This window comes from Heteronotia binoei, chromosome 21 (genome assembly GCF_032191835.1).
Source record: "Heteronotia binoei isolate CCM8104 ecotype False Entrance Well chromosome 21, APGP_CSIRO_Hbin_v1, whole genome shotgun sequence".
NCBI classification, from domain to species: Eukaryota; Metazoa; Chordata; class Lepidosauria; order Squamata; family Gekkonidae; genus Heteronotia; species Heteronotia binoei.
In genome coordinates, this window is record NC_083243.1 from 163989710 (window position 1) to 164005030 (window position 15321).

Genomic DNA, 15321 nt, shown 5'->3' on the forward strand with positions numbered 1-15321 from the left:
TGCGGAGAACATCCTCAGTGGCGTTGCAGCCGGAGCATCAATGCACAGCAGCCAAGAAGGTCAGAGCGCCTGCTCCGGCTGCAACACCACTGAGGATGTTCTCCGCAGCTGAGAACGAAACATCTGGAAGGAAAACTTTCTCCAGTAGAACACGGCACTTGAGCCCGAAAGATTCTACAAACCCTAATGATATTAGGTGATGCTCCAGTGATGAAAACTATAGCTGGTTTAAGAAGATTAATAAAAGCTAACAACCTAATAAGCATGGGGAGAGTAAGCTGGTTCAAATCTATCTTTAGCTATATTGTGTATACTGGGAGGCAAAATACCCCTGGCCCCCACTAGCAGGTTAAAATGAATAGCAACAGGCTTGTTCCATTCTGTGGGTGTCACTAATTGGTCTCTCAGCCTACACAGCCCTTATCGTCTTCAAGGCCAGAGCTGGAAATCTGGTAATCAGCTTTTCATGAAAAATTGCAGCCCACAGGAATGGGGGGGGGGGGAATCAGGAGTGATGAGGTAATTTTCTATAGGATTCCAACAAGAATGTGTTGGATGTCATCATCACCTGATGCTGCTTGGCCAAAAAACAATAATTGAGTGAAGACCTAGAGAAAGAGGCTAGTTTGGATTTTGATGGACGGAAGGCCTGAACTATAACATGCTTATATGTATGAGCCTTTAACTCTTGGACTTAAGGTTTGTACCATCTAACACATGTTCTGAAAATGTGTTAGTTAATCTAGTTTTCTTGTTTTTCTGTTGTATGACTTTAGAACAATGTTTGCCTGTAAATTAAGTCTTTTGTTTTGACAGAAATTAAATGAAATTTCATGTTTTTGTTTTTTTCAAAGAAAGATTTGGTTACTTGTGTACAACAACCCTGGGGAGCCATGGGGTTCAGCTTTGGATTCCTTGACAGATGCATATGTTTCCAAAGGCAAGAAACATTGTGCACTTCACCAGATTTCTGAGATTTAAGGTTTATTACATTGGAGTCTACAGAAAACTGCTCACGATGGAGTCTACAGGAAATGCTGGGAATTATAGACTTCCCTTCCAAACCCAAATCTCTTCCTCCAAGATACTAAAAAGCTTCACTGTCTGAGCTGGTAAATTTACTTCTTCTGCCTTCCACTATTTTCTTTTTCTCTAATCAGCCTTACAATGGCAATGGGCATATATCAAGACATGGAAGGATTTAAAAAAAAAATCACTTTTTTTCTGTATACCTGGAGTATCCAAGTTTAGGGTTGCCACCCTGTCAACCAGCAGGTATCTCACCAGTGGCGGGGCTCTCCTAGTTGGTGATACAGTGACATCTCTTTCAACACAACCAGAAGTGACATTATTTGATCACCAACATGCCCTACAACTTGGCCAAAAGTCTATGATTTAACCATAATTTTGGCCAAGTGCTGAAGCACTGCCAGCAATGCAATGATGTCACTTCTGGCCACAGTGGAAGTGACAACATCACATTGCTAGCAATCACACACCATTTTTCTCCCAATGCCCAGCTGAAGAGTAGTGGGAACAGCAGGTGGGGGACAGGAGGTTCATCTCTGTTCAAGTCTGCAAAAACCCCTAGCTTGTTTATGGCTGGCTTTGTTTCACTTCCCTAGGAATAAAAAATCAGGAAGTCTGGAATGAGAAGCAACAGGTACCAATGCATAAGACATCCCCTACGCAGAAGAAGGTAATGGCAAACCACCCCTGCCCATCTCTTGCATAGAACATGCCATGGATATCACCATCATGAGTTGGCTGCAACTAGATAGCATGTTCTTCTATAATTTACATCAACAACAATTTTTAAGTAAAGAAATTATGATTTCCTGACTCACTTTGTTCTTAGAAACTAGGGTGTATTGCAGTCAGTTTTTCCCTTCATAATCACATTACTAAGAAAGTCACTGGGAAATACCCTTTCTCTGTGGTTGGGGACAAGGGGTGGCAATTGGCGAGATCTCCTGGTGTTGCCCACCGGAATGTGGTGTTCCGCAGGGAGCTATTCTCTCATCAATGATATTTAACATCTATATGCGCCCCCTTGCCCAGATTGCCAGAGGTTTTGGGCTGAGTTGTCACCAGTATGCAGATGACTTTTAAAGCCTTACGCGGCCTGGGACCTACATACCTACGGGACCATCTCTTCCCATATGAGCCCCGGAGGCCTCTATGATCGACCAATCAACACCTTCTGACCACCCCTGGCCCAAAGGACATCCGGCTTGCCTCAACCAGGGCCAAGGCCTTTTTGGCCCTGGCCCCAACCTGGTGGAATCAGCTCCCCAAGGAGATACGGGCCAGATTTATCGCTATTCCGGAGGGCCTGTAAAACAGAGCTGTTCCACCAGGCTTTTGGCTGAGGTGGGCGGGCATCCTCACACCAGCTAATTGGCCTCCCTGCACTGACCACAACCCGTGTTCAATCTGTGAAGGATGTACATATCTGTACACTGACATTGTCTTATTTTAATTTATTTTAATGTTCTAGCTGTTTAAATTTTATTGTTTTATGATGTGATTTTAATTATTTATTATGCTGCAATCCTCCCTGAGCCCGACCTGGGAAAGGGCGGACTAGAAATCAGCAAAAATAAATAAAATAAAATGTGCTGCCAGTTGCCCTCATCTTGCTCCCCAGAAATGTGCTGAGCAGAGGAGCCAGGAACGCCATTGGCCCCACACCCTCTCACCTCCTTTCTTCAGGGATAGGGCAGCAGCCAAGATGCGCTCACACAGCAAGGGAGTCCGTGAGTGAAAGACAGTTGGAAGTGAGTGACTCCTTGCCTCTATGACCTCCCCATCCTTTCTGGGCTGGCGGGCACAATTTTATTTAACAAGTAAAGAGAGGGTTGCTGAGAAGGAGGGGAGGTGGGTTAGTGGGCATTGTGGATGGGGGGGAAGATAAGGCTCTTTTGGAGGAAATCGAGAGAAATGGGAAAGGGGAGAGGATGAGAAGCAGATTTAAGTCTCATCGAGGGTGTTATTTGACTGATTGAAATGCAGAATGCAAAAGGAATGATAGCACTGCCCATCGGAAACAATGGGAGAGGGTGGAAGACCCATTGGAAATAATGGGAGCCAAGAATGCTATTGCATGGGGTCCACTGAAATACACCACAGCACTAAAAGAGTTGCAAAGAAAATGTAGAATGGGGTTTTCATTAAGCTCTCTGGGCCAAGATAGACTACTCTGGGATTGGAATGAGATCCCTCCCAAAGTGGAATGACAGTCCCTACAGGTAGCAGAAGTGTCCTAGGGCTGGAATGACAGCCCCCAGAGTGGAATAAGAGTTCCTGTGGGTAGCAGGAATGTTCTAGGACTGGAATGACAGCTCTCAGAGGGGAATGACAGTCCCTAAAGGTAGCAGAAGTGTTCTGGGACTGGAATAACTGCCCTCACAGCGCAATGACATTCCCTGGAGGGAAAGGCAGATACCAGAAAGAGACACAGAATGTCTGGAGGAGGGTGGGGGACAGGGACAGATCTATCAGCAAGGTAAATGACGAGTAATTAGGTAAAGAAGAAGGATGTGTGGAATGTGATTAATGGATCATTGATGACACAGAGGAAAAGAAGCAGAGAAGTTTGGAGTCAGAATGTGTAGGGGAGGGATTTGATCAGTTCTTGACCCCCACAGCTTTCTTCCCTGGAGCACAGAGTCATCTCTCTTACTTTTTTGTTCTCACAATTGGGATATTAGTCTTCTCTTGGTGGTGAAAAACTAATGAAAATGAGTAGCACAGACTTAATGGTGGCTGCAGAACATTTGGCAAAAAAATATTCAGAGGACTTAAATATTGATGAATTTAAACGTGAACTCAAAACATTCAGAGATCAAAGTCATACTTTTTCTAAAAATACAGAACAAAAGAGCTGCCTAGATTTATTATCTGTGATTTACACAAATGATTTACAGGATGCATTTCTTAATTTGTGTATAGTGTTAAGCATTAAGAATGTTCGCCACTCTACCAACAACATCAGCATCCTGTGAGAGAAATTTTAGCAAAACAAAGTTTATAAAAACCAGTCTCTGGTCAACAGAGTACCAGTAGCATTATTAAGCCTGGCTATGTTGTCTACTGAAAGTGATGTGGAAAATACCATAAATTATGCTGATGCAGTGAGAAGCTAAGTAGAAAAAAAATGAGAAAAATTCACTTTTAATTGAAGGGAGATTATGGTTTATATTCAATATATGCATTATTACTAATGCTTAATTTTATTCAAGAAAGAAATGCCCTTACACGCTGTGCTATTTTATCTGTATTTTCTCCTAAGGGCATGATGCCCTAGCAAGAGAGTTTACTTTTCTTATATCTCTGCTTTGCAACTGCTGTGGATTCTTTTGGATGTTACAAACTTGCCGTGGCTATCCAATAAATGCTATTTTTTCTAGAATAAAGAATTTGTATCTCTTTTCTTTATTTGGATAGTGGACTTTGTTTAGGTAAACAACACCTATTGGGTCGCCCTTGTCCACATATTAGTTCACCCCCTCAAAGAACTTTAACAGGTTAGTGAGACAATATCTTCCCTTACATAAGAGTCTTCCTCAACAGCTTTTGTATATCCATGTGCCCACTAATTCTTTCTTTAATAAGTTTCCACCAACTTTCCTGGTATTGAGATCAGACTGACTGGCCTGTAATTTCTCCTCTGGAACCCTTTTTAAAGATGGGGGTGACATTAGCTACCTTCCAATTGCAAACCGCCCCATAAAAAGTTTGCTGTGAAAATGTTGTGAAAGCAACTTCACCCCAGAGTCAGAAACGACTGGTGCTTGCACAGGGGACTACCTTTACCTTTTCAGTCCTCAGGAATGAAGGCAGATTTTAATGAGATTACATATTTTTGTCAGGAGATCCACAAGTTCACCTTTGAGTTCTTTCAGAACTCTTGGATGTATGCCATCCAGGCCTGGTGACTTACCAGTTTTTAAATTGTCTGTCAGTCATAGGACCTCCTCTCATCACCTCAATCTTACTCAGGTTTTTCAACACCCCTCCCATAATCAGCTGTTCTGGAGTGGGCAAGCACTTATCTTCCACAGTGAAGATGGAGGCAAAAAAATGCATTCAGCTTCTTAGCCATTTCCCTACCCTCCTTCAGTAATCCTTTTACCCCTTAGTCTTCCAAGGGCCCCACTGCCTCCCTGGCTGGTTTTCTGCCTCTAATGTATTTGAATAAATTTGTATTGTTGGTCTTTATGTTTTTTGCAATATGCTCCTCATAGTTTATTTTTGCTTGCCTGATCACAGACTTGCTTTTTATTTGCCACAGCCTGTGTTCCTTTTTATTAACCTCACTCAGACTAGCTTTTCACTGCTTAAAGGAATATTTATCATCTTTTACAGCTTCCATTACTTTGTTAACCACGCAGGACTTTTTTCTAGACCTATTTGTGCCTTTCCTAACCTGCGGTATATATTTTATCTGACCTTCACTAGGATTGTAGTTTTAAATAGCATCCAAGCCTCCCAATTTTCCTTTCAGTTTACTCTTCACATGCCCCCTCATCTCAGATAAGTTGCCCCTTTTAAAGTTAAAAGTTGCGCTGGTCTTTTTGGGCAACTCCCTATTTATAAAAGTGTTAAACTCAATAACATTATAGTCACTGTTCCCAAGTGGTGCAATTACTTTTACATTTCTCAGCAGGTCTTGCGCATTACTTAAGACCAAGTCCAAGATCATCTCTTCCCTGGTTAATTCTGTGATCATCTGCTCCACAGCACAGTCAATGAGAGTGTCTAGAAACTCAATCTCTTTCACTCGACCTGAACACATATTGATGTGTGGGTCGTTAAAATCACCTATTATGACACAGTTTTTATGTCTAGCTGCAATCTTTCATTCTTTCATCATTTTATAATCATCCCCTATCTTTTGATCTGGCAGGCAATAAACTCCCAGAGTTAAGCTTTCTTTTGGGCCCACTATTTTGACCCAAAGCATTTCTAGAAGCAAATCTAATTCTCTTACCATATCAATCTTACTGGACTGTATACCCTCTCTGACACACAAAGCTACCCTACCTCCAACCCTTTCCTCCCTGTCTTCTGATATAATTTATACCCAGGAATAACAGTGTCCCACTGATTCTCCTCATTCCACCAAGTTTCTGAAATATTCAAAATGTCTACAATTCCCCCAAACACTAAGCATTCCAAGTCTCTGAGTTTACCTCAGACACTTCTAGCATTTGCATATAAACATCTATAATTCCCCAGGCATGTTAGGCCTGCAACCTTCCTCCTGCTGCCTTGAGACTTTGCCAGGCAGTCCATACTGTTTGTCACCATTTCAGCGGACAACTCTAATCCATTGCCCTGTAGAAAAGTAACAGCTAACCCTTCATTTCTTTGAGATGAATTACCCCGAACCAGAGACATTTCATCTCCTGTCGGCTTCCCCCAAGATTCGGTTTAAAAACTGCTCTGCCACCTTTTTGATTTTAAGCGCCAGCAGTCTGGTTCCTTCTTGTGACAAGTTTGTTCCAAAAAGCACCCCAGTGCCTAACAAACTTGAACCCTTCCTCCCTACACCATCGTCTCATCCACATCTTGAGACTCCTAGTTTGTGCCTGTTTCTCCGGCCCTGCATGTAGAACAGGGCCTGAAAAGTGTAGAACAGCACTTCTGAAAAAGCTACCTTGGAGGTCCTGGCCTTGAGTCTGGCCTAGCAGGACCTCACAACTGCATTTCCCCACATCGTTGGTGTCAATATGTACCACAACCACTGGCTCCTCCCCAGCACTGTCTACCAGCCTATCTACAACACACGTAATGTTTGCTACCCTCGCACTAGGCAGGCAAGTCACCATACAGTCAGTATGCAGGTTTGCCACCTAGCTGTCTACCTGCCTAAGGATTGAATCACCAACTACCAAGAGTCCTATTCCCTCCCTGCCCAGGGATAGTTCCTTGGTGTGAAAGGATACCTGTTCACCAACTGAAGAAGTTCCTTCTGAGGGCACATTCCCCTTATCCTCAGCACGGCGCCCTGTTGCCTCTTGACCCTCATGCTCCCTGACAGAAGTACACTTTCCCTATTAAGAAAGGTTAAAGCACTTGGGGCTCTTCTGCTTGGAGAAATGTTGACTGAGGGGTGATATGATAGAGGTTTACAAGATTATGCATGGGACAGAGAAGGTAGAGAAAGAAGTACTTTTCTCCCTTTCTTACAAAACAAGAACTTGTGGGCACTCAATGAAATTGCTGAGCAGTCAGGTTAGAACAGATAAAAGAATCTTTACCCAAAGAGTGATTAACACATGGAATTTACTACCACAGACGGTGGTGGCGGCTACCAGCATAGATGGCTTCAGTAGGAGATTGGATTAACATATGGAGCAGAGGTTCATCAGTGGCTATTAGCCACAGGTATAGATGGAACTCTCAGTTTGGGGCAGTGATGCTTGTATTCTTGGTGCTGGGGGGAGAACAACAGTGGAAGAGCTTCTAGTGTCCTGGCCCCACTGAAGGACCTCCTGATGGCACCTGGGTTTTTGGCCACTGTGTGACAGTGTTGGACTGGATGTACCATTGGCCTGATCCAACATGGCTTCTCTTATGTTCTTATGAGAGCCCACCCTTCACTTGCTCCTTTCCCTTTCAGTATTTTTTTGTCATGGAATGACTCTCTTCATGCCTCTGAGTTCCTTAAAGTCTGTCTTCCTAATAGCTAACATGCATGTTTGGCTATGAACTCCTTTAGCTCCCTACAACAAAAGGAATTCTAGGAGGAATGCTTAGCTAATGATGGCTAAGATAATATAAAAGTGTCTGATGAAGTGTGCTTCTAGCACACGAAAGCTTACATTCTGAATAAAACTTTGTCTTAAAGGTGCAACTTGACTCTTGCTTTGTTCTACTGCTTCAGACCAACACAGCTGCCTACCTGGATCTATCATAATGTAAAAGTGTTATTAACAGTTCACCGAAGTCAACACAATTTATTCTGTTGTTTAAATAGTGGTTTATTATATATCTATGTTAAAAGCATTGTTCGTATATGTATATATAAACAAAAAATATATATAGGGGGGCACAATCTTTTACTTTTGCCCCCACTTAAAAAAAAAAAAAATGTAGATCTGGCTGTGGCGGTAAGTCTGGTAAAGTCTGAAAGCCAGGAACAATAAAGATGGGAAAGTGGAGGACCTAGCAGTTCCGAAACAAGGAATGGAACAGATTCTGGCTTTGCTAATTGCACATGCAGGCTTCAGAAAGGCTCCTCTAATAGGAAAAATGAGAAACAAATGAGAGGAGGGGAGAATGCAAAGCATAGGCCCAAGCTCGCAGCAGAAAAGGTTGGAGACAAAACTAAAAACAAACACTGCCAGAAGGGATGCAAACAGTAACGCAGACGAGATAAAGTTTCCAGGAAGAGAATCAAACCGCAACCCCGAACATAAGTGAGGCGGCAGCAACTAAAACGCCAGCCGTCCCGCACGCTGCCTTACCTCTCCCGGCTCCGCTCAAAGCACGCCCATACGAAGCCGCAAACCGCGCGACTGCCATCACTGTCTTCCACTCGCCTCTCCCCCACCGTCCTAGCAACGGAAGCGGAAGTGCAATATGAGGGGAGAATTAGGAGCCTCCGCCTACTGGGGCCGGGAGGAAGCACGCGCCGGGCTGCAGAGGGCCGCCGTGGCACTTCTGAGAGTTGCTGCTGCTTCCAAGGGTACTGAGAAGTCCTGGAGAGACGCACCTACAGTCGAGACGATGGGAACTGTAGTTCAGGACTTTGTTTCGCACCAACTGGTGTTGTTACAGGAAGAAAGAGAGGCCGAGATATCGGAAGCCAGGTACCGCCAGCGGGCATTGGGAAGCCGTGGCCTCTTGCTGTATAGGTGTAGCTGAAGGGAGACTTGTCTAGAAAACGGTGGATGCGTTTGAATCGCGTCCATAAAATAATGATTTTAACTAAAGCGTCCCATTTTGAAGATCATATGTTTCCCCAAAAAACCGTGAATTCTGCCGAGTACCTAGAACAGTTAAAACAAACTGCGATTAAACAGTTTAAGTTTGGCTAATACTGTTTTCTATCGGTTTAAGTTTCCTCCCCAGCTTACTTCTAAACGAGGACTAAAGCTCTATTAGAGGGTGACAGGAAGCAACCTTGTCTGCCCCCCCCCCCCGCAGTTCCTTCCAAAATATTACAAAGGCTTCAACATATGGACATATGAAGCTGCCTTATACTGAATCAGACTCTGGGTCCATCAAAGTCAGTATTGTCTACTCAGACTGGCAACGGCTTTCCAGGGTCTCAGGCTGAGGTTTTTCTCACCTATTTGCCTGGACCCTTTTTTTGGAGATGCCAGGGATTGAACCTGGGACCTTCTGCTTACCAAGCAGATGCTCTACCACTGAGCCACCGTCCCTCCCTGACAGTCACTGTCAAGATCTAAACCAGGGGTGGGGAACCTTTTTTCTGCCAAGGGCCATATGGATACTTATAACATCATTAACAGACCATAAAAAATTATCAACTTAAAAAAAGTGCTCCACTAAGGGAGAATTATTCAGGTCAGCAAAATTAATGCAAATAATTGTTTTTCTATTTGAAGTCATGTGGGGAGAGCCTAATCTGGAATACATACACACCCGGCCCGCCACCCTAGGCAAATGCATAGGTTCTACAAAAAAGCCCAGGAGGAACTCAGTAGCATATTAGACCACATCCCCTAATATTAGCATATTAGGTCACACACTCAATACATTAGCATATTAGGCCACACCATCTGGGATATTCAAGTGCAAACCGAACGGTGACAGTAACTTTTCCAGGCCCTGTAGCAATTCTGGCCGGCTGGCCAGGCCCCAGGGAGGCTGCCGCACAGTACATCTGGGCCCTGTGATCCCTGCCTGGTCCTGGGGAGGCTGCTGCACAGCGTGGCTGGGCCCCACAATCCTCGCTGGCCAGCCAGGCCCCAGAGAGGCTGCCACATGGCTCAGTTTGGCCCAGCAATCCCTGAGGGCCACACCAAGTGACCTATACGGCCCTTGGGATGGAGGTTCCCCACCTCTGATCTAAACATATGAATGTGTGAAACTGCCTTATCCTGAATCAGGCCATTGGTCCATCAGAGTTAGTGTTGTCTCTGACTTGCAGTGGCTTTCCAGAGTCTCAGGCTGAGATCTTTCACATAGCTAGTTGCCTGGCCCTTTTAGCTGGAGATGCCAGAGATTGAACCTGGGACCTTCTGCATGCCAAGCACATGCTGAGCCATGGCCCCTTCCCACATTTCCAAAAGCTCTAAAAGAGGGAGATATTGCACCCCGTGGAAAGGTGCCACATGGGAGCATTGCTTTGACAGTTTACTAAACATAAAAGGACATTGAGAGGCAGTCCGATCTTGCCAAATATGCAGCCTTTAGATCATCAGAGCAGCTTAGATATCAGGTTGTATATTTAAACTATCTCCATCACCTTGATGTCTATAAATTTAGAAAAGCTTTTACTCTGCCCAGATGCTCAGTGCTTCCCCCAGCAGTTCTCGAGGGCAGGTACAAGGGGATCCCTTTTGTGCAAAGGCTTTGCCACTGTGGCTCAGGGGAAGTTGAATCCATTACACACATAATTCTTAGGTGTTCCTGGTATTAAGAGGCCTGTGTGAAATATATTGAGCCTATTTTAAAGGCAAATTCTGGGTTGATGATATCTGAATGTATCAATTTCATGTTATTGGATGGAAACTAGCTTATTTCTGAAGCCGTTGCCAAGTTTTGCGCTGCCTGCTATAGTATCCAAAAGACTAATTTACTACGTTACAAAGGCGTTGTGACTTTTAAAAATTACTACCCTTTTTGTGATGCCAAAACAGATGCTTCAGTAATGCACAGTGGAGTAATAGAATGTTTTCCATTTCCAGCTTTTCAAAATCTTTTAGCCACTAAGATTTAGCCATAAATGCTTTTTATATGTTAATCTACAGCATGCAGGGAAACCACTAACGATCACTTCTATAAAAGGAAAGAAAAACAAGAAAAAGGTTGCATCTGATGAAACAGTACTAGCTCACAAAAGCTTCTGCCACAATACATTTGTTGGACTCTTAAGGTTCTTTCTTGTTTAGGTTCCAACTTTCTAACATGATTACCCATCTGGAATGTTTTAAGAAGTAATCAAGCCCAATGTATATAATTAATATGAATATGACATATGATGATGATGATATTGGATTTATATCCCACCCTCTACTCTGAATCTCAGAGCAGTAACAATCTCCTTTACCTCCTCCACCCCTGCACACACAACAGACACCCTGTGAGGTAGATTGGGGCTGAAAGAGCCCTCCCAGAAGCTGCCCTTTCAAGGACAGGCACTGCAAGAGCTATGGCTGACCCAAGGCCATTCCAGCAGCTGCAAGTGGAGGAGTGGAGAATCAAACCTGGTTCTCCCAGATAAGGGCCCGCACATATGCTGAGTGGATGGGTCTCAGTTAACATGGTTAATTAAAAATGCAAACCATGCTGCATCATTCTTTCCAATCTTCTAGTGCTTTAAAAACTATAATGAGGCTGAAAATGGAAGCCTTCCATTTCCATCTAATTCAGTGACACCTTATAGCAAGAGTAGCCAAACTGTGGCTCAGGAACCACATATGGCTCTTTCACACATATTTTGTGACTCTCAAAGCCACCACTGCCTTGTCAGCCAACTTGGAGAAGGCATTTGTCTTTTTAAATCACTTCTCCAAGCCAGCCAGCAGCTTGGAGAATGCATTTAAAGTTAAAGTTGCTTTCCCTCTCTCCCTCCTCCATCTATTTGCCTCCCTCCCTCCTTCCCTTTCCATCCTTCATGTCTTGCGGTTCTGAAACAACTGACATTCATGTCTTGTGGCTCTCAAACATCACATTCCATGTGGTTCTTAAGTTAAACAAGTTTGGCCACCCTGCCTTATAGGTATCTAGCTCCAATACGCACATGATATGTGCAGTTGCTATCTCAAAAATTTTGATGGAGGAGAGGCAGTTTCATGCACACAAGAAGTTGTATAATATTGAGTTGTAGCTGAACTTTAACTGAAGTAAATAGGCAAGAATATGTGATCACTGTACACATTCAGTGCTTGTGGAGCTTTGGTTTAGGTTATGTGTATCTAGTGGGGAGGGCTGTGGCTCAGTGGCAGAGCATCTGTTTGGAATGCAGAAGGTCTCAGGTTCAGTTCCTGAGCTCTCTAGAAAAACAAGCTAACAAACAGTTCAAGTAGCAGGTGAAGTGAAAGACCTGTACCTGAGAGCCACTGTAAGTCAGAGTATACATTACTGACTTTGATGGATCAGTGGTCTCAGACTGGTCTGATTCAGTGTAAAGCAGCTTCATGTACACACCCTGTTCCTGTTCAGTGCCTATGTGTCAAACTGTGTGGGTGAATATAAAAAAAACCCCAGCTCGCTAATAGATATTTTTTAAAAAATGTAACAAATTCACTTCCTGGGTTCCGAGTGCCCCCCTAATAGTTGTAAAACAGCAATTAAATGCCCTTCCAAAATATGAAAGAAAGTTTATTATATTACAAATTAGGAATTGTTTTAGGGATTTTACTGAAGCTATTGATGGTTTGATAAAATTATAGAATTTTAATAGGAAGAAGGAAAACACAAGTTAACTAATAAATTGTTTATAGAATAAAATGAAACTATAGTTTGACCTGCAGGATTGTAATTTGAAAAGGAAGGGAAAGGAGTAATCTTGGAAATGTGAGAAAATATGAAAATATACCAGTTAATTGTGAATTCAGCTCCTTGGTTCACACCAGGTTATATTTTCAATATTCCTTAAGAATGGTAGGCTCCCAAGGTGGAACAATAGATGGTTAATATTAAATCCAGAGGAGGTCCAGAGGAGGGTGACAAAGATGGTAAGGGGTCTGGAGACCAAGTCCTATGAGGAAAGGTTGAAGGAGCTGGGGCTGTTTAGCCTGGAGAGGAGGCGGCTGAGAGGCGATATGATCACCATCTTCAAATACCTGAAGGGCTGTCATCTATTCTAGAGGATGGTGTGGAATTGTTTTCTGTGGCCCCAGAAGGTAGAACCAGAACCAATGGGTTGAAATTAAATCAAAAGAGTTTCTGGCTCAACATTAGGAAGAACTTCCTGACCGTTAGAGCGATTCCTCAGTGGAACAGGTTTCCTCGGGAGGTGGTGGGCTCTCCTTCCTTGGAAGTTTTTAAACAGAGGCTAGATGGCCATCTGACAGCAATGAAGATCCTGTGAATTTAGGGGGAGGTGTTTGTGAGTTTCCTGTATTGTGCAGGGGGTTGGACTAGATGACCCTAGAGGTCCCTTCCAGCTCTATGATTCTATGAAATCGCTTGTTCTTACTAATTGGGCACCCTTTCTACTGAACTGATGTTAAAATCAGTTTCAGTCCTCACTAACTCTCAGCAAAGAACACTGTTGACCTTCCATTTACACGTATTTTCATTTTCAATTATATACGAATACCTCAAAGAGCCAGATACTTTTTTCTCTTTTCTTTTTCAAGTGGGCATTGTTGTCAGAATTACAGCAACACCACATTCTACCTACCCAGGCACAAATACTTAGCCTGGGAGTTTACAAATTCAGTACAGGATAAAACCCCTGTCTGAAGGAAGAATTCTAACAGGTTCAGTCTAGCAGTATAATAGAGAAATCCATTGCCAGTTCTTCTGATTAAGTATTCAGAGTATAAGCACAGGATGTCATAACAATGCCTTGCATTATAGTAGAAGCAACTGAACGCTTAAGTGCTTTGAGATCAATTGTTTGGATGTGGAGTTCTGTTTTACTGTTATTAAATAAAGGGACATAATTGGTTTTATTCCACATATTTGAGTTTAATGTAGGACATCTTAACAGTTATTTAAGGGAGTTAATATTGGAATACTTGTTGAAAGACTTAAAAACACTTCCTGAAAAAGTGAATATATAAAAAAAATGAGACCTCCAGGTTAAGGTGAGTATCCAGAGAAGTGCACAATTAATTCCACACACCCAGAGGGGATCTGAACTTGTTTCTTTAACGGTAGCATGAAGTCATCAATTCAAAGCATCTCTGGTTCCCTAGACTCTAGGGCAGGGGTGGCCAAACTGTGGCTCTGGAGCCACATGTGGCTCTTTCACACATATTGTGTGGCTTTCAAAGCCCCCACTGCCCAATCAACTGGCTTGGAGAAGGCATTTGTCTTTTGAAATCACTTCTTTAAGCTAAGCCAGCCAGTGGCTTGGAGAATGGATTTAAAGTTGCTTCCTTTCCACCTCTCTCCCATCTTCCTTCCTCCCTCCCTCCCTCTCTCCAGTATTGGGGGGGAAGTTAAGAAAGAAGGAGCACAATAAAATGTAGAGGTTCCAGAACTCTGCTCCTGTGAGCTCCTGCCCAGAATGAGGCCTGTTTCTACCCCCCTCTCTCCTCCCTCCCTCTTATGTTAAGCAAGTTTGGCCACCCCTGCTCTAGGGCCTGCAGCAAACTGCACTCCACAGAGAAGAAAGCGTATTTACCCATTTTTATTGCTCAGGGTTGAGCCTTAAATGAAGCTGCAGAAGAACTTTTATTAAAATACAAAATGACTCTTTTGGCATATTTGAAGATATTCCTTTTCCTCCGTGTATACTTTGTGCTTATTGCTTGGTGACCAGATTCAGTATGCACAAGGTCTTGGTAGCTAACAGAATGTTCTCCAAAATTTTCTGTTTGTACATAGAAAAATGTAGAACGACTGTCTAGGGACTGCAGGTAGCCAGGTAGCTAGTGTGTGGCTTCAAAGCAAATCTATGCCTGAACCCCCGCAAAAGCCATATTTTTAAATTAGAAGTACCATGTTCTTGCCTCACCTGTAAAAATACTTTCATTACTACTAATATGTCTTCTGTTTTCTTATATTTGCCATCTCTTCTTTATCTTTAGTATGGAAACATAATACAAATAGTAGGCCCCTTGTCCATTACTGAAGTGGAGCTGAAAAGAAGGGGGAGGGAATCTAGCAAGATAGCAACCCATTTTCCTTTCCAGATTAAAGGCTAAAGTATTAATTTACTTGTATCTCTGGTTCCCTTAACTCTAGGGAGCTACAGCAAAAGGAGAAGCAGCCTCTTAATGCACATGGCCATTGTGTGGCAAGGGGATGTGTGTAAGCCTTCCTCCTTACCATATACCAGATACCACTAGGTATCTGGATGGAATTAGAATGCATTTAACAGACCGCTGGTTTTATGTTTTATGTTTTATTAATTTACTGTTTTAATCCTTATTATGTAAATGTTTTTAAGATAAACTTATATAAGTTTGTGTGTTGTGAGCCGCCCTGAGCCGCTTTGGT

General features: G+C 43.0%; 2 protein-coding genes across 5 annotated transcripts in view; one reads left to right on the top strand and one right to left on the bottom strand.

Annotated features, from left to right (window-relative positions):
* MRPL21 (mitochondrial ribosomal protein L21) overlaps nucleotides 1-8581 on the bottom strand; it is a 42627-nt gene extending 34046 nt beyond the window's left edge. The window contains exon 1 of one of the 2 annotated variants that reach the window (XM_060261199.1): nucleotides 8478-8575. In XM_060261199.1, the coding sequence (XP_060117182.1) occupies nucleotides 8478-8535 (58 nt within the window). In that variant the 5' untranslated portion in view covers nucleotides 8536-8575. Of the gene's footprint in view, nucleotides 1-8477 lie in introns of both variants that reach the window. The other variant, XM_060261198.1, reaches the window with a different exon arrangement.
* Nucleotides 8582-8624: 43 nt separating this feature from the next.
* The window catches only part of IGHMBP2 (immunoglobulin mu DNA binding protein 2), a 121147-nt gene continuing 114450 nt past the window's right edge, over nucleotides 8625-15321 (top strand). The window contains exon 1 of one of the 3 annotated variants that reach the window (XM_060261194.1): nucleotides 8625-8822. In XM_060261194.1, coding sequence (XP_060117177.1) covers nucleotides 8740-8822 — 83 coding nt within the window. In that variant the 5' untranslated portion in view covers nucleotides 8625-8739. The remainder of the gene's footprint in view (nucleotides 8823-15321) is intronic. The other 2 variants (XM_060261196.1, XM_060261195.1) reach the window with 2 other exon arrangements.